At 42.6% G+C, this 19,819-nt stretch overlaps 2 protein-coding genes across 6 annotated transcripts in view; one reads left to right on the plus strand and one right to left on the minus strand.

Moving 5' to 3' along the window:
• Positions 1–18,040, plus strand: part of LOC123767067 (methyltransferase-like protein 22) — a 31,308-nt gene extending 13,268 nt beyond the window's left edge. For 3 of the 5 annotated variants that reach the window (XM_045756539.2, XM_045756538.2, XM_069304793.1), the window contains 4 exons: positions 5,266–5,451; positions 11,268–11,435; positions 13,017–13,116; positions 13,897–18,040. In XM_045756539.2, the coding sequence (XP_045612495.1) occupies positions 5,266–5,451; positions 11,268–11,435; positions 13,017–13,116; positions 13,897–14,098 (656 nt within the window). In that variant the 3' untranslated portion in view covers positions 14,099–18,040. Of the gene's footprint in view, positions 1–4,261; positions 4,292–5,265; positions 5,452–11,267; positions 11,436–13,016; positions 13,117–13,896 lie in introns of all 5 variants that reach the window. The other 2 variants (XM_045756537.2, XM_045756540.2) reach the window with 1 other exon arrangement.
• Positions 1–19,819, minus strand: part of Sbat (LSMD1 domain-containing protein Sbat) — a 543,594-nt gene that overhangs the window by 153,442 nt on the left and 370,333 nt on the right. The window lies entirely within an intron of this gene.

Raw genomic sequence — 19,819 nt, forward strand, 5'->3', positions numbered from 1 at the left:
AAGAGTAAAATCAGTTGTGGAAGTTGTGTTTGGCCTACTGGGACCAGAGTCAGAACCTGGGCCCCTCTTACAGGTTCAGGGAACAAGTGACAATCTGCCAATCTACCAGAAAAAATGGCTGAAAGACAGCAAAGCTTTACAGACAACTGGAGGGTTCACAGAAAAAGCCTTGAAACCACCAAACAACTCTGCATAAGATTTACTCAGAACAAAGGATTCACTCAAGCTAGCTAAAAACTCATTAGTACCAAACACCACCTCCAACTATGCGTGGCAGCGTAGTTGGAGGTGGTGATTTCTTTTGACGCGACAAACGAAGGCAACCTGGCCCCAACCCTCAGCCGGTTCCCCCTCTTGGTTCTAGAGCTGATGAACGATCCAACGATGAACTGACAAACCTAGAGGGAGGGGGGGTGGAAGAGAATCAGCCACTGGGGCTCCTCCAGAAAGAGGAATTTTATTAGATTCAATTCTGGGTTTCTGGAGTGAGAGACTGGTGGTTCCCTAAAGCTAATTAACCACAGATAACAAAAACAGGAATTAGCAGAAAGGAGGAGAGGCACCAGACACTAGGACAAAGAAGAGAACTCAGGCTAGGAGACATGGCTAACCATGACCAAGAACATTGACTAAATATTGGGCCTTCAGGACCCTGTTAGAACATTAAAATCTTCAAGCCAGAAAATAAGCCCATTAGTACATGTTGGAGAAGTCTACAGCCAAGCTGGGTATCTAGGAACATGGGCTTGAGGGTAGACTGAAAGCTGGCTAGACTTAATGACACAGTACACAAACTGAGAAATAAAAGCCTTAGAATAGAGAACTAAGGAAACAAGTGTCAACCAACAAAGCAGCCACTGATGCAGAACCAGTGGGCTGCAGATTTTGGTTAAGAGTCTCTACTGAATGTAAGAAATGATTCCTTTCCCCAGCTAAACCAACCAAGTGCCATTCACCAAATGACCCCTCTGGAATCCCACTGACCCATTTTTTGCTAGAAACAGAGAAGGCTGCAAATGAACAAACTACCTGCCTGGGCCATAGGAACAGAACCCCTCTCCCGAGTAGATCTTAAAGCTCCCCAACCCTACAGCCAGAGGTAAGAGCTAACATAAAGACAGCAAAAAAAAAAAAAAAAAAAAAAAAAAAACACACACAAGCTGAAAGGGCAAAGAAATCAGATGGCATGAAGTAACCACTGTCAAAAGAAACTGCACAACAATATCCTCAGGAAAGAGGAATATTGAAAAGGGAAGGAGGACAAAAGGGCTAAGGACCAAGCAGAATCTAAAGACTGGGCTAGGATGGCCTGCTGACTGACAAGGCGAGTTGCATAAAAGGCTGCCACTGCCTCCCAAAGGATGGGTGCAAGCATCCCAGAGAAGACCGCTGCAGCCAGTCAGCAAGAATAAAAAACACATGACCATCGCCAAGTGCGTATGCGCCCGTGATCTGCGATAAGTTGTAAATGGCACAGGCAGCTGTATATATGAAGCTGCCACTCGCCCCACTTCCATGTCGAGAGCAGACACAAACAAGCAGTCCTCAAGCAGAGAAGCAGGGTATATACCTGTCAGGGATGGAAGAGGAGACATGGCTGGAGCCAAGGTGTAGATCACCAACACCTCCAATTTTGGGTCCCTGAACACCATCCAGGGCAATCCCAGAGCAATCAACTGAGCACAAAGCTGTGAATGTTGAACCTGGGCAAACGGAGCCTGTAAAGCAGCAACTGCCTGATATGTTTCCTCCGCAGAAGTAGGATCAGATAGGATTAGAACCCGTGTGGAACAAACCTTTCATGATTCAGGGTCATGAGTATTGCTGATCTAACAGGCAGCATGGCGGAGGCAAAAGGAATGATCGTTACCATGTAGCAAAGTGCATAGACACCCTTCTAAGTCACAAATGGTAAGAGCAGGCTCAACTGGCCATCTTTTATGTATAAGTGACCTGATTGGGGACCTATGGGGTAATACTAGGGCCTGCCAGTAATAAGCCAGACATGTACTCCCAGGCACTGGGGATGCTCGCCAAAAGAATTGGGGAACCAGAATCAGTTCTATGGACTAGGGGCTGCAAATGACAACCCCAGCATGCTGAATAAACAAAGTATGTGAACCCCCTAGCACACTCCAACACAGCTTGAATGCCCCAACTGCAGGCCAAAATAGAGGAATAAAGTGACCCTTGAAATACCCAAGGTAAGATGCTTCACAGCTGGACCTCAAAAGGGTGAACGGTGGACACACCTGAGAAGTTACTGTAAATGCAAGGGGTGGTTCTAAATCAACACCCAGGGGAAGTAACTGTTAGATGCATGTTGTTTGAAGCACATAAAGCAAAGTCCACACAACAACACTCAATAGAAAACATGCTCATGAGGCAAATACAGTACTATATTGGAGTGATACACAAACAAATGGCCCCCACAGAGCACGTCCTAGAATAGCTAGCACTTGGCTTAGAAAATGGGACCTGCCGTGAGAGATGGTGACCATGGAAAACTACTGTGATGCACCGAGCACCACATTAGACAACAGAACCGAGCCCCAGGACGCCTCATGGCGGCGATCAGTACTAACGTGCTTAAGCTAGTTTTGAGTGAATTATTTGGTTTTGATAGTCATTTTGGGAGGGGTTTGACAGTTTTGAGACTGGGTCTTGTGAACACAGCAGTTGTCTGTAAAACTTCTCTGACTTTCTGGATGCTTTTCCGGTGAGATGGCAGAATGTATTTGCTCTTTACGACTCTGTGTGAGGGGGAGGGGGGGAGGGGGTGTACAGGTTCTGGTTCTTGTCCCTGAAAGGCCAAACAAAACTCCTGCAACTAATGTGACTTGTATATGGAGTAATCATAGTGAGATAGCTAACAGGAGCTACCAAGGCGCTTCCCCCCCAAAACATGCCTACATCTGTTTGAACACCAGACAATAACTGCAGGGTTATTGACCCTGCAGTTATTATTATGACCCTGATTAATAACATGATAATTGACACACATGGCTTTGGCAGGATGGCAATTCCATAGGTTAACCATCTTGTTGAAACCATCACCATCTTGTTGGTGAAAAAGTGTCTGAGTTGATCTGTCTTACATTGTGGCTTATTGAGCCTGAAATTGTACCGTGCCAAAACACACAAATCCCTTATATAGTCTTCATCCTAAATAAGCCAATTGTGCGTGTGTTATTTTTCTCTTCAAAGATTATTTCTTATGTAATTGCTGTTACATATGTTATAATCTATAGCTCATATTCCACTGTGTGAATTTTTAAATTCTCTTGGATTTTCCTATTCTGTATTAGTAATATTACGTTAATAGCTCTCAACTCTTATCACATGATCATATTGTTAGTTTTAAGATCTGCTTGAGATGCTGTTTATGATTAGTGGCTTTATACAAATAAAATGCAATATCATACGTTATATCATTTAATATAACCAATGTACATATATTAGAATTATTCATAATCATCATCATCTCCATTACAATTACATGTACTGTACAGCTTGCAGTCAGGTGTACATTTATAGAACAATGTCTCTTGATTCATACTGTAACCTTTGCAATGAATCTAATACAATATAAACAAAAAATTAGTCTACAGAGAATGTCTATAACTTAAGTGTCCAGAGACAGGTGACTTTAACCTAAAAATGGAATTAATGTATTGCTACTATCACCCTAATGTATGTATAGGGTGATAGTAGTGGTATTGATACATTATGCAAGTGTGATGTGTGTTATGCACTATTTCAGATGTGTTGTGCATGTTAGTTTCATGGCTTGTGTGCTCTACTCTTGCTAAGTTTTGCATGTTGTTTTAGATGCAGCTACTTGGGAGTAAAACCCCCGTGCAGCACGGGCTAGGCTGAGCCCGGAGCTTTTCAGCCAAATTTGTTTTTTCGAGCCTATTAGCTTAATACTGCCTTATCCATTATTGTTGCATGTATTTTATGCCACTATGGTAATATTAATATTTAAGTTGCCTAATATTAATTCAGTAAAGTATTACATTTTTGTTTATTTGTTATGTCTTGCTTATTTGTCAAATTTCCTGCATGATTAATTTAGTTGAGAGAATAATATATGCTGTTAATATTTTGCTTATTAGAATGTGCATTTGATATTGCCCGGTTGCACCTTTTAACCTGTGTATTGACACTCATTTTGTGTTTTCTTCTTGCTGTTGTCTGCATGTTCATCATTGTGTTTGTGTGGATAATTCCTACGTCTGTTGCCTTCAACTGATCTTAGAGCAAAACCTCTTCATTCCAAAAGAAAGAGGTAAGTTGTCTTCTAAGAGATGCTGATAGTTGAAATGTGTAAAAAATATCAAACAAATCAACATTACAGATAGATCCTCAGGGGACCAGTTTGCATGGTCAATGAAAGGATTAAACTTTAATTTGTTACACTTATCTTGAGGTTATCTTGAGATGATTTCGGGGCTTTAGTGTCCCCGCGGCCCGGTCCTCGACCAGGCCTCCACCCCCAGGAAGCAGCCCGTGACAGCTGACTAACTCCCAGGTACCTATTTACTGCTAGGTAACAGGGGCATTCAGGGTGAAAGAAACTTTGCCCATTTGTTTCTGCCTCGTGTGGGAATCGAACCCGCGCCACAGAATTACGAGTCCTGCGCGCTATCCACCAGGCTATGAGGCCCCTATACTATATTTTATTGTAGTGTAATTGGTGAGGTTGAAAGTACTGTAGGTCACTATGTACAGTATTGGCAAAGCTAACACACACATTTGGGGAATTTTATTATTTTGTCATAAGGTGTCCAGCGCTTTGGTATGGGATGCGTGGTTTAATAGGGTATCCATGTCTTGCCTTGCCATCTCGTGGTAATTTCGTTACTACTCCAAACTGGGAAGGCAGTACTTGAGATTTCAAGGTACTGTACTTACTGTATCTGAGTTTGAAGCCCTCGGTAACTACCCTCGGCCTTCGTCACAAGCACAAATAGGGTACTTTGACCAACGTCAGGTTCTGGTAGTACAGTTGACTTTGGTCTTGACTCACAATCAGGGAACCTGAGTTCGATTTCCAGGTGGGATGGTGGGACAGAAATGGTTGGGTACTGGATGAGTGTTTGTATTATGAGTGGATGGTTTGTACTGTATTATGTTAAGTTGGTTAAGTTAAGTTGACTGTACAAGACACCCAGATGAATAATGGGAACAGGTTATTTGATTAAGCTAATGTAGATTAAAAATATGGTAATGTGATTAAAATATTTAATGTTTTGCCAACAGAACACCAGAGTGCTACGACCCTCGACCTGGTGGGTGAGCAAGTGTGGCGTGGAGCCCTGTTCATGGCGGATTTTATTCTTAACAATCCAGACATCTTCAGAGACGCACACATTCTGGAGGTGGCTTCAGGAGTTGGTCTCACCTCTATAGTGGCTGCCATGCTAGCCAAGCAAGTCATTATCTCAGGTTAGTTTTTCAAAAATTACTCTTCTGTGCTGGATAATTTCTTATTTATGGAAATCTTCCATAATTTCTCCCTGCATGTAACTGATGTTCTTTTAATTTTTAAATATCTTGCATTCATATTCAGTAGTTCATATTTCAGGAAATTATATTTTCCAATAATCTTCAGATCTTTTAAGTCTTTTATGGTCAGCAACAACTAAACATATTTACTAATAAATATATGCATGTTGTTATGCCATGATTATGATTGTTAGAAGGAATAGTATGTTAAGATGATGAGTCAGTAATGTGTAGTTGTCATATAAACTTAGGGAGAGGGATCATAAGTAGTGTACCACATCAAAGTGTTTGGATGTGTGATAATGGTATGATAGACAGAATACTTAGGAGCTACAAGCACTTTGCCCCATGAGTGTAACACTTACATGCTGTGCTTGCTATATTAACCTGCAATGTTAAATGGGATTCTTGTATCATGATTTGATTTGTACTCACTGAAACTGTGCACTCCCCTTGAGGGGCTTGAAGTAGAGGGGGTAGAAATAGCCTAAGCTACTCTATTCCTTTGACATGTATTTTCTTGTCTCAATAAACATACTTGAACTTGGAGAGGAATCATTAGAAGAAAATCCACAGATCATCACACATACTTAACCTGTATTGTAATTATTTTCAGGTTTGATTAGTCCCTTCTGGTCGACTCTGTTCTTGTACATTTCAGAGGGTAATTACCAAAGTGTAGTTACAGGAAAAAGCTATGCTCATGGTGTTCCATCTTCCCAATACTGTCATATGACACTTTGAAACTACAGTCAGTTTTGAAACCCACAAACTTCTTGCTTATTTCAACCATCTACCATTCTTTTCTGTGGGGGAACCCCGTCGGCTCCTTGGAGCTATCAAACTGATATTAGCTACCTTAATCTGGGGCTTCAGTCAATGGAGTTCTGCCTACCGGGGACCACGAGCCAGAACCTGGCCCCCCTTCCCCTCAGAGAGGTGCAGGGAGCAATAGCCTAAGGAAACCCCCCTGTGTTTGGGAATATTCCATGTCTGCCATTGACTGAGGTTAGGCACCCAGAAAGATAGGCATCCCAAGTCAAATGGAACAGAGAAACCAAAACTCCCCCAAAAGAAACAAGGAAACAAGCAAACGTCATCAACCACTGTTGCGCCACTTGTCCCTGCAGCTCTCCTTCCCGCCTCTCCCCGAGAGGGGGAGGGGAGGGGGAGCCCCAGACCCCTGCACCGGCTACACACACTCCAGTTCGTAGACTGAAGCTGTCTGGGGTGGTTGTCGACTCTGGCTTCAGTTTTCTGTCAGGCATTTGTGCCCTTGTGGTGTTGCCGGCTGAGTGTGGTGCAGTGGCCTGGTGAACTTAGTGTACTGGGGCTGAATGCACTTAGGGCTACCCTTCCTAAGTGCTCTGTTGGTACTATCCTTGGGTTCTAAGGTTATCTTCCCTAGGGCCTTTGGGATCTTACTCCCGTAAGGATTTACAGGCATACCTCAGAATAAGAGTTTAATCCGTTCCTGGAGACGCCTCGCCTTCCGAAAACTCGCATTCCGAAGTTAATTTCCCCACAAGAAATAAAGGGAAATGAATTAATCCGTTCCTGACTACCCCAAAAACCCCACATCAAACTAAATTTTTATACCTAATTTACCTAATTCATCTAAATAAACCTACAAAACTGTGTTCCAGTTATTACTTACCTTGCTGTCGAGTGCTGTAGGCGTATGGAAGATGGTGAGGAGGGGGGAGGAGGAGAGGAGTTACTGTTTGGAAGGGGAGTCCCCTTCCATAATCACATCACATAACCCCATGCCTTGTAACACTATGGATACCACTTCTCTTTCTAAATTTTTCAAACCAGCCCCTGCTTGCCTTAAACTCTTTCTTATCTGCATCACTCGTTGCAGGGGTATTCTTTAGAAGGTCTTCGTGCAACACCCTGGCTTTCTCACAAATAATGGCCTCCGAAACACTATCACCCCTCAACTCCTTGTCGTGTATCCAAATTAATAACAACTTTTCCACTTCTTCAAGTATTTGTGGTCTTTGTGCCGTTAATGTTCTTACTCCTTTTGCCACTTTAGCACCCATAATCTTATTTTTCTTCTTAAGTATAGTGCATATTGTTGATGTGGCTTTGTTGTACTGCCTACAAAGTTCAACAACACGTGTACCGTTCTCATGCTTCCGAATGATCTCTTGTTTCTCCTCTATTGTCATCCTCACATGAGCTTTCTGGCCTTTATCCTTACCACTGGCTTTCTTGGGACCCATGGTGAGATATATAATAACAAATTGTATAGACAAATCACCAAAAATCCAACAAAACACTGAAAATCCGCGAGAAGAATTGATGTGGGGGTAGTCACTGAGCGCGAGACAATAATAAACTGAGGGGCGGAGGGGCGACGAACGCGCTAGGTCGGCTGTACGCGTATCAACAAACTCGCGTCCAAACTCGCCTCCCGAAGTAACCCTCGCCTTCTGAGACAAATTTTTGGAGTAAATACACCTCGCCTTCCGAAAATCTCGCATACAGGGACAATCGCATTCCGAGGTACCACTGTACTGCTGCTCGGCATTGACCCCGCCCTTGGGGCCAGCTGGGGTTTCGTGGCCTTTGTTTGGCTCTGGGTAGGGAGTATTGTTCGACAACTGGGTTCGTATTCTGGCCGGGGAGGATTTAATGGGCGTCAATCCTTAACTGTATCCTCTGTTTAACCCAACAGTAAAATGGATACCTGGTTGTTAAAAGATTTGGTGGGGTCGTATTCCGGGGAACATAGGAAACCGTGGCTCCGGTTTTTCTGGAGCCACGGTTTTTCCGTGACTCCGCCTCTTTCAGCAGATATTTTTAACTCAAATTTATCACCATCTGTATGGTAATCAGGTGGCTTCCTTGATGGTGACCTGCGGGCTTCATCTTTGCAGCAGTATGAAGCTTCCTGGAGGTCCTTCTGTTTATTTTTGACTCTTCGTCATTGTACAGTACTTCACTTTCGGTTTGGGTGGTGTTGTCTTTTCTCTTGTGGTTGTTCCAGGACAGTCATATTATGCCAAATACTGTCGCCTCGTATTGTGCGGCGCTGGAGGAGCCGCTGCAGCTTGCTTTCGGTATAGGTGTTACTTTTACACCATTTCGCAAGCTGTCTCGTGCGTTGTTTCACCTCCGGCCTGCTCATGCGCCCCCTATGCCGTGCTGGTCTTTTGGACAGAGTTCTCTCCTCTCTCTCTTCTCCTCGGTTTGTTGTGGCCCCTTCGGTTCAGGATTTTTTTTCTAAGGTTTTTTTCCTGTTGGTGGCTTCTGGGGGTTGGGTTGCAGAGCTTCATACTCTTCTCCGGCGCAGGGGGTTTCTGCTATTTTGGTCATGGTGATAGGTTTGTTCGTCTACAGCCGTTTCCTCCTTTCCTGCCGAAGAATGAGACTGCTGCTTTCCAGAGGGCTCCTTGGGTTGTTGATGCTTGATTGGTCAGGCCGGGGGTGCATCATGTGTTGTGTCCGGTTGCAGCCATCCGTCGTTATTTGCGCTCCACGGCTTCTGTGTCCGGGGACGAGCTTTGGGTTGATCCGGTTTCCCTTCTTCCCTGTTCGTGGTTATGGGTCTCTCAGGTCGTCCACAGGGTTATTAAGTCTAACTAGCCTGTGGTCTATCCCCGTGCCCATGACATTCGTAAGTTTGCTGCTCTTGCTGCCATCTTTGGTAACATGTTCTGGGCTGACATTCGGGCACCAGGTTTTTGGCGGTCATACAGGGTCCTGGTTGCACACTACCTCGTAAATATGTCTGGGCCTAGACGGGCTTGTGTCGCATTTGTTTGGCGGTTGCAGCCGTTGTCTTGACTTCGAGTAGAGATGTGAGCACCAACTGCCTCCTGGGTAAGTCTTCTTTATTTTTCGTCTTTGGTGAAGTAGCTCCAGGGAGCTGTAGGGGCTACCCCAAGAAAACCAGCGTTGAATGTAATGAAACGCCATTTTCTGGGTGAGTCCCAGAGGCTCCCCGGCAACCCTCTCCCCCTCCCTCCCTCCCTCCCTCCCTCCCTCCAGTCGGCAGTTTTCGTGTATTTTGATATTCAGCCTCAGAACTGGGGGTGTGGATCGCCGGCAAGGGGGGTCTGGGGTTCCCCCCTTCCCCCTTCTGGGAAGGGAGTTGCGCAGACATGCGGTGCATCTCGTGTGACGTCATGCTCGTTTGCTCGTTTTCATTTGGGGAGTTCTGTCCACTTGTTTATCTATTTTCATTATTTTTAACCAGAATAGGGGTTTGTTTTGGGGCGCTTAGCTTTCTGGGTGCCTGTCCCTGTCGATGGCAGATATAGAATGTTCCAAAATCACATGTGCATTCTATGGGCCATTGCTCCTCGTGCCTCTCTGAGGGGGCCAGGTTCTGGCTCGTGATCCCTGGTAGGCCTAGAACTCCACCCACATCGACTGATGCAAAAGTTGAGGATATTCATATCAGCCTGGATAGCTCTGGGGAGACTCGCCCAGAAAATGGCGTTTCATTACATTCAACTGTTATTTTGGGTGTAGTATGTGAGTGCTGAGGTTTAGTCTCTTGTCTCTGTACAGGGCAAGGAACTTATTTTTATAATTTTTAATGCTAATGTTAACATTGTCTATCTAAAGGTAAATTTGGTTTGATGATTTACTTCCAATTGAAATGTAGTTCTTTTCTATGTTTAGTGTGAGTTTGATTGACATGCATGAGTGGATGGTTTTAATTAGTTTCTTACAATATTATTTAGTGTGTGTGTGTGTGTGTGTGTGTGTGTGTGTGTGTGTGTGTGTGTGTTTGGGTTGGGGTCTGAATAGATGAAGGTAGTATTGTCAGCAAATAGTATAGGTTTAAGAATGGTAGAGACTTGACAAATCATTGATGTATATAAGAAATAGCAGAGATACTAAGGTGCTACCCTGTGGTACTCCTACAGTTAGTGGTAGAGTGGAAGAGGTTATATCATTGATGGCTACATATTGCTTACCACTTTTGTATGACCACTTTAGCTCAGGTCTGCCTGGTGTTGCATTCCAATTTTTGGATGGTGGCATAATATAGTACATATATGTGTTATACTATATATATATTTTCAGACTCTATGAAGTGAATAGTATTAAATTTTACTATCATCTAATTGTCGAGTATGTCTATGTATGTACGATGGTGCACATAGTTACAAAACGTACTATCTAAACAAAAGAATGGGTTGTGGACCTTCACCAGGTTGATGGTGGTGACCTGTTTTAGATCTGTTGGGTGGTTGTGTTGTGGCCTTCCTCAACTACTGGCTAGTTCGGGATCCCAGCAAGTCTATAAGCCTGGTGTCGGGTTCTTGCCTACTTGGAGATGGTTCCATTTGGATCCGTTGCAAGTTTGACGAAGGTCGACCAGTAGGCCTGGTCGATGACCAGGCCGCGGGGATGCTAAGCCCCGGAAGGACCTAAAGGTAAGGTTGCAAAGGTTGTCTCCTCAGCCTTGGTATCTGGCCCTTTGGGCTCAGTGTCTGACTCTGCACAAGATTAAGAAAGTTTAATTCTCTTAAAAAGTGAAGTGAAAGGAGTTGACATGGTTGAAGTATTTACATGGATGAATGGGTACAACACGGGGAATAATAATAATAGGGGCCGGGCCCCTATTATTATTAAGGGGCCCGGCCCGGTTGAGGACCGGGCCGCGGGGACACTAAAAGCCCCGAAATCATCTCAAGATATACTCAAGATAAGGGTGTTAAATATATGTTCATTGATCACCCTGTTATGACTCGACTATATTTACTGTTAGTATGTGTGTGTTTTTTCAGATATTGATCGCGGTGACATATTGGAACTCATTGATCGCAACATCAAAAGGAATACGGATCTGTTGAAGGCCAGTGTAGAAGTGAAGGAGATTGACTTCTTTAATCATGCCACAATTGACGAGATAATGGATGTGAAAAAAAGTGTCTCGATCCTTCTGGCTGCTGATGGTAAAACTTCATGACTGGTGCACTTAACTGATGTATGCAACCTCCACTAATGTCCTCTGGTCCTATGTCCTTCCAATTTAAACAGGCTGCCCCTGTCCATATTGTCTATTCCCCTCAGTATCTTATATGTAGTAGTTATATACCCCATTGTTTCTGCTCTCCTCTTAGAGATGTGAGGGTGAGTTCCCTCACTCTGTCCTCATGGCTCCTCTCTCTAACTTTAAGCACTACTCAAGTTGCAGACCTCTGTATTTTCTCAAGTTTCCTTGTATGCTTCATAAGGTGCAGATTCCATGTCAGTGCTGTGTACTTTAGTAATCATCTCCCATAACAATGTATAGGGATTTGAAAGCCTCCTATTAGGTTCTTAAATGCTGTATGTACTTATGTTTCTTAACTTCTTTATATTACCAATGTTATCTGGTTCACATATTATCTTTACTGTTATCCCTGCTTGTCTCTCCATCTTGTGTATTAGTCTCTTGTGAAGCTTGTGTAAATACTTTCTGGCAGCCTTGAGAAGGTGCAGTCTACGCATCTCTCTCTCTCTCCGCGAGAGAGAGAGAGCGCGCGAGAGAGAGAGCGCGCGCGAGAGAGAGAGCGCGCGCGAGAGAGAGAGAGAGCGCGCGTGAGAGAGAGAGAGCACGCGCGAGAGAGAGAGAGAGAGAGCGCGCGCGAGAGAGAGAGAGAGAGAGAGAGAGAGAGAGAGCGCGCGCGAGAGAGAGAGAGAGAGAGAGCGCGCGCGAGAGAGAGAGAGAGAGAGAGAGAGAGAGAGAGAGAGAGAGAGCGCGCGAGAGAGAGAGAGAGAGAGAGAGAGAGCGCGCGAGAGAGAGAGAGAGAGCGCGCGAGAGAGAGAGAGAGAGCGCGCGAGAGAGAGAGAGAGCGCGCGCGCGAGAGAGAGAGAGAGCGCGTGCGCGAGAGAGAGAGAGAGAGAGAGCGCGCGCGCGAGAGAGAGAGAGAGAGAGAGAGAGCGCGCGCGAGAGAGAGAGAGAGAGAGCGCGCGAGAGAGAGAGAGAGAGAGAGAGAGAGAGAGAGAGAGCGCGCGCGCGAGAGAGAGAGAGAGAGAGAGCGCGCGCGCGAGAGAGAGAGAGAGAGAGCGCGCGCGCGAGAGAGAGAGAGAGCGCGCGCGCGCTCTCTCTCGCACTCTCTCTCACTCTGTAGTGCAGTGTTAGCACACTGCTGACCCTGTAGTGCATTGTCAGCACACTGCTGACCCTGTAGTGCAGTGTTAGCACACTGCTGACCCTGTAGTGCAGTGTCAGCACACTGCTGACCTTGTAGTGCAGTGTCAGCACACTGCTGACCCTGTAGTGCATTGTCAGCACACTGCTGACCCTGTAGTGCAGTGTCAGCACACTGCTGACCCTGTAGTGCAGTGTCAGCACACTGCTGACCCTGTAGTGCAGTGTCAGCACACTGCTGACCCTGTAGTGCAGTGTCAGCACACTGCTGACCCTGTAGTGCAGTGTCAGCACACTGCTGACCTATAGTGAAGCGACATAGACAAAAGGAAAGCTTGTGAAATAGAATTGTAGGAGAAAACTGCATAAATTACTCTTGTTTTTCCCATCTTCCCCGCAGTGGTGTACCATGACCAGCTAACTGATGCCTTCTTCAGAACAATCCTTCGTCTGATGAGTGACCCACCAAACAAAAGCTTGTATGTTGCTCTTGAAAAGAGGTGAGTAAGACTTGGATAACATATGAAGAAAAATAGCCTATTATATTTTTTATCTTTTTGTGCAAAATAACTTGATGCTTCACATTACAGTATTTACTTACTCGTTATGATTGTTTTGTTTGTTTCTTCCATTCATGCAGGACATGTCTCATGTCTTCCATTAGAATTTTTTTCAGTGTGAGGTTCAACTCTGATAAAAAGTGCATAACCAATGCTTGAAATGTTGTTGATGTAACTGTACTGTACGGTTGCACTTTTCTACCAGTCTGGGTCTGTTTTGAGGCACCTACCTTTCTGGGTGTTTAACCTCGGTCAATGGCAGCCATAAATATACTCTCAAAGAGTGGAGTTTTTATAGGTCATTGTTCCCTTCGCCTCTGAGGGGACCAGGTTCTGGCTCATGGTTCCTGGTAGGCATAGAACTCTGTATGACTGAAGCCCCAGACTAATATAGCTAATATCAGTCCAATAGCACCAGAGAGCCTCCGGGGCTCACCCAGCAAATGGTGATTCATTACATTCAATGCTGTTTTTTTCTATGATCCTTTAATTGTTCCATTGCATTTCTTTCTTCTTAAATCTTGATCAGTTTATTTTATTTGCTAGTACTAGTAAATTATCATCACTTTTACTTTATTAATATAATTCTTAATAAATTATAATATGCAGAATAAAAGTTGCAATAGCCCTTACCCTATTCAAGCCTAAACCATAAAAGTTTGAAATTAATGCATAAATCATAAGTTCATCCATCAACTTTGTATTTGCTTCTTGTGACAGATTTGTCTTCACCCAAGAGGACATGGACACCGTAGCTCCATGTTATGAGCACTTCCTGCAGGGCCTCGAGTGGCTGGCTTCTCAGAATCTCTCTCAGATTGACTGGACGATGGAGCAGCTCTCCACTGACTTTGAGCAGTACTTCACCTATGAGCGCACAAGACACTTAGTCTTGTGGAAGATCCAGGCCACACTCAAGTGACGTAAAATATCTCCTAGTGTGACATAATATTTTCATATTCAAGAGTGTAGCCTTGAGTCTCTCTCTACTGATGGAGATTGAGTATTTGGCAAAGTATTTGATGCTATCCGAGATTTAAATGTTTTCCTGGGTAATAATTTTTTAAGTTTTGCAAAGTGCAGCCCTGGCAGAATGATACATCTTATGGACATATATATATATATAATAAACAAACACTGTAATATGATGAAGTATTGATGACTTTTTCAATGCTGATTTGACATTGAGTACATTCTTGTTAGATTTGCATTGAATGTATAATTATATCGAGTTGCTCATTAAGAATTTACATACTGTACTAGAGAACTTTTAATAGTTTACGACAAATTTCCCAATGTGGAGAATTTTATGAATGTACTTTTGCTGTGGTGTTGTCACTTGTGTCACAGAGGTCTGTGGGCACTCTTGATAGGTAACATTTTAGTTGTAAAATACTCATATCAACCAATATTTTAACTATGTAGAAGTACAGGCAGTTCCCCAACTATGAACAAGTTACATTCTGAGAAAGTGTGTGTGTAAAGCAGTTGTTTGGGACACGGAGATTTTCCATAGATGCAATGCTATTAAATGGGAAATGCATTTCGGGGTCACCAAAAACCTTTGTAAAATCAAAATTTTTCGGACATATAAAAAGGGAAGTGATGCAGGATCGGAGGAGGGTGGCGATTCATCCATGGCAGAGGGTGGCTGATCATTTTCAGTGTCATTGGCTATGATTGATGTGGGAGATAATGGGTTGGTGGCAAACACCTGTGGGTCATCATCATTGTCACTAGCTGCTGCCTAAGTTGATGGTTTTGGGTCAGACTTTTTCTTAAAGAATATTGAGGCAATTAATAGTGACTTTTTGAGAGGCTGGGCTAGAGACTTTGTTAGGAAATATTTTCTCAAAGTAGTTTGCACAACTATCTTCTTTTCCAGGTAAATTTGCTTGTAAGGTGCAAGGCTATTAAATATAATTTTTGAAACTTTTGATATCTCAGCATTGTTGTCTTGCTCTTCCAAAATTGCCAAACCATCATATATGAGAGCTTAAATGCCTCTGCTAGTCTCTTGGCTAACTTCATCTCTGGGTTGACAAGGTACTGGCTTGCCTTTTCCTTGGCACTGGTGCATTATCAACACTCTTCGTCTTCCTATCGGCCATTGTTAATGGTATTTTCCAAAGAAAGTACAGCACCGGCTAGTCTGGGTGCAAGAAAATGTTGACTGAGGCAGCATGGGTTTCACAGAAGTCACATCTTGCACACAGTGGTTCACCAACGTATTATAAAAGCTAGCTAATCGATCTCGGCCAAACCTAATCTTAACCAAACAAACCTAATCTAACCTATATGAGGCTAATATGGCATAATCAAAGTTAATACATTCTAACAAAATGATATACTTTATATATATATATACAATACTGTATATAGTGTTGACAATTGGAAAATAAGCTGTCGAAAAGTGTTGAGTATGACTTGACAATACCCAACAGCTGTTTTGTACAATACAATACAGTACTGTACAGTACTCCACCTGCCACGGGAATGTGTTAGCACACTGCCGCAAAATTCAAAGGGAGGATTCTGGAAAGTTTGTACAATGATTTTATGCATGAAGTGGGTACAGGGGGGTCCTGAGAGAATGTTAGTAAAGTGGGAATTCCCTGTACAGTATATAATTTTGTCATACAAAATATTCTTAAAATGCATTTATAATGTAAAATATCAAATAATGCAATATCAGTACTACATGTACTTATTTTGTATTGCCATGTGCTTTAAAAACAGCAAGATTTTCCTTGGGTTAAAGGTGTTGTGTGTGTGTATGATGCCTGTCATTACGTTAGTTGTACAGTACTTTAAAAGTATCTGTAGCCAGTATTTATTTTATAATTTTACTGTTATACAGTAGTAGAAGTATTATGGTGCTAAGATATCTGCCAGTATTTGGCACTTATTTGTGGGATTTATGGGGAACTAGACAACAAAATTTATTATGTTGCCTGTATAAAGTTCACTGAATATTTATGTTAAGGGTACATAGCCTTCCCAATTTGGTGCCTTCTTTTGATAATTAGTTACTTATTGACTTATGTTAAGGGTCTTGATTGAGTTAACAAAGATCAAATATAAAACATTGAGATTATGATAAAATTTTTGTTTGACAAATGCTGTTCAATAGAAACTGAAAATATTTGCACCAGCTCACTTGAAAATGGAGAAACAAATTATTAACCCCCAAAAGAATATGGCAAAAAATGCTGCTTGTTTCAGTGTTATATTGCAAATTAATTATTCAGGCTTATTTAAGAGTTTATATTTTAATTTGATCGTGCTCTTTAATAATAAATTATTTAAATGTCATATGTCCTGTGAATTTTAGTGAGATTATTTGTTATATATAACAATATACAGTATATATAAAAGTTGAGTGATAGCTAAAATGAAATATGGTGCATTATGCCAAAGTCAAATACTGAATATTAATAAAAATTGTGTTTACCTGCATTTAAAGTAACATTGGAAAAAATGTTGAGAATTGCATGATAAGTAAAGAATCTTTGTTGAATTAATGCAAACATAAGAAAGGAGTTTGAGAGTTTTCATCCTCTGAAAAATAATTGTTTTGGTGAGAATATCTTGAGAATTTTATTTAGTGATGCTTAATTTTACATTGCAGTGATCAAATATCATGCATTTTGCCTGAAAAATTAAAAACAAATTTGCAACTGAGGCCTTCCTTCCCATATGTCCCACTGCTGACTGTAATATATAAACAAACGCACATTGGGGAAGAGGGATGCATTCAAATATTACGAGAAAAAGCTCATAATTTTTTTTGATATCAAAACTCCACTACAACATTGTCAAAATGTATAATTTTCCCAATTTTTTTTTACCGATTGTTTCAAACATTTTTTGTAAAAAGAAAAAAAAAAGTGTTGAGGATCCTTTAAACTTGCAAAGGTCAAAGGTCAAATATGCAGCTCAAAGTGTATATATTTATTTTCCTCCTTGGAAGGATGTATGGTTTTGGTTTTACTAGCCACTGTTCAGTACAGTACAGAGAAAAGGTATATTTCAATAAACCGACATACAAGTATTTCAATTTTTATGTTTTCAAGGCGCATGACCTTGGACTTATAGAGTACAAATATATTTTTGTGAAGCATTTATTGTACTTGTGTTCATTTATCTCTAATTTGATTTACAATTACTTGTCATCTCTATGGGCACCACGTGTGGCATCTCTCTTGTATGGAGCTGTACAGCTAATGTTAAATTTGTTCCAAGTATTCTAAGGACCGACCATATCCAAACTGCTTATTAAGCTGTCATCTCTTCTTGTTGCAGGAAATTATTGTTGGTCTTTAATAATTAGGTTTCAAAGTTGCTTGTAGACACCATACTTAAAATTACTTGCCAGTTTTGATACCGAGACATTGTTTTCTGCAAGACATTGTTTTTATTTGGGACAATATAATATTGTCTTTACTATTGTATTCTTTAGTTCAATATCTTAGTTGCATGAATGGATGTTGGTCCACAGTGGTGCCAAATTTAGTTAAGTTTTCTGGCCTGCACACCGTCTCCCTACTGTCATTTGCTTTTGTGTGTGTGTGTCTGGTGAGTGAAGATTCATTTGGCAGTAGCCAAGATATTGTTGAGTTTATGGAAAGAAATTAAAAGAAATCGAGAAAGCTAAATTTTGATTGAAAATGCCTTATTTTCAAGAAGTGTGCCTTTTTAAACTATGACAATTTTTACCAACTCTAATTCTGTTTAACTTTGTTTCAATATGTATTAAATTTTCCATTATTAATTTGTCAAAAATATAATCTTCAGTTTAGTTTTGATGATTAGAGGGTCCCCTTACTGTACTTTTGTTTATTCAATAAAATTGATGAATTTATGCAGCAATTTTGTATTTCCTAAAGAAATGAACCATGGACTCGAGTGTGTGAACAAAACATCCATATCTTCAGCCACATTATTGTGACTCATTGTCTGCATTGCTCAGATGCTGGGTTTGATTTAAAGTCCCTTTCAATGCCTCGAGAGTCATATTTTCAAAGGTTTCCATCTTCCTGTATTGTGCCTTCATTGGTTACCACAGATTTCTCTTGGTACCTCCTGCAGAACTCGGACCTCTTTTCAGTACACGTCTGTCTCTGCTTATTGGCTGTAAGGTCTCAGGTTTATCCTGTCTGGCTGATGACCCTCTCTCTCCTTCGGGGCTTGGCAAGGAGCTGTATACTTGATTGGCAAGCGAGTTCCGTTTTATGCTTTGCTTGGGAACCGGCCTGTTTGCTCTGGTGCTCTCCAAGGAGAGTGCCAGAGCAAAGAGGCAAATGGTAGCTCCATTCGCAGCTGCCTGCACCATTCTGAGGCACTTATTACAGAGGACGATTAGTGCTTTCGCAATTGGTGGTTTTGCATGTTTGGGTTCTCGTGGAGGGGCTTTCTGAGCAGCTCTGTGAGGATGTGGCATCGTTCCGGTCCACTCTGGATGTGGAGGTGTGAAGGCCTCGAGACCTGTGGTTCCGGCCTTGGCAGCCTTGCTCAAAATGCATGCCCCCCTCCTCTTCAGGGACCATTGGAAGCATTTTATTTTACCCATCTTGTGCATCAACAGGCTGTATTGGGCTATTCTTTAGATTTAGCTTTGTCTCTTACCCTTTTGTTCTGCTTTCCCCTAATCATCTCTCCTCTTTCCCGAGGATGTCCGTGCATAGGTTATGTCTGCGATTACTTTCTATTGCCACATTACTGATCACTTGCTGTTTTGCTGGGGTTCTGCCTCCACTACGATGTGGTTTGGTAAGGTGGGTGCCTCGCATGCTGTTAGTCGAGGTAGGTCCTCAGGGTGGATCCGATTCTTGGGCCATTGCACTTCCTGGTGCGAGTGCCTCCTTTGCTCGACGTTGCAACTATGTATCGCATTGTGGAATGGTTCTGCTTGTGTGTTCTGGCCCTTTCATGGTTTGTTTCTTCAATGCCACTGTGGGGGTCATGTGGCTCATGTTGCCAGCTCGTGGTCCCACAATCCATGGGCTTTTTGGGTCGTTTCTTTCAGCCTGTGGAGTTGGTCATGATTTCCCTATTTTTGGGGTTGAATCTTAAGGGTGAGGAATCTGCCCAGGCACTGCAGCAAATCATTGTGGGTTGGTTGGACTCGAGATGACCTCATCCCTTTGTGGGTGTCTCAGTTGTTCCTGGTCCTGAAGCAGGATTCGGCAGACGTATGGAGCGTCCTTGATCTGTCCCTGGACCTCCAGGATGTTTTTCTGCTTCCCAGGTTCAAGGACTGACAAGGTTTTGTTGTGGGGTGTCAGCCTTACCGCTTCACAGTTCTTCCCTTTGACTTGAATCTGATCCCCCATCCCCTACATGTTTACTAGGTAAGCATGGGTCATTGTGGTCCAGCTACATCTCTTAGGGGTTCGTATGTTGGCCTGCCTCAATGACTGGCTGGTGTGGGGGCCCACAGTCAGCCCTCATGTTAGCTGGCCAAGGATCTGATTCTATTTTAGGTCACCAGGTTCAGGTTCCTGGTGAACTGGGAGAAGTCCCAGGTGGTTCCATTCTAGATTCTTTGGCGTCAGTCAGAGCTGTCCTGTATTTTTTGCCATAGTTGGTTTATGATCAGCAGCTCAAGCCTAATACTGTCACCACTTATCGGTTGGTGTTG

This window comes from Procambarus clarkii, chromosome 53 (genome assembly GCF_040958095.1).
Source record: "Procambarus clarkii isolate CNS0578487 chromosome 53, FALCON_Pclarkii_2.0, whole genome shotgun sequence".
NCBI classification, from domain to species: domain Eukaryota; kingdom Metazoa; phylum Arthropoda; class Malacostraca; order Decapoda; family Cambaridae; genus Procambarus; species Procambarus clarkii.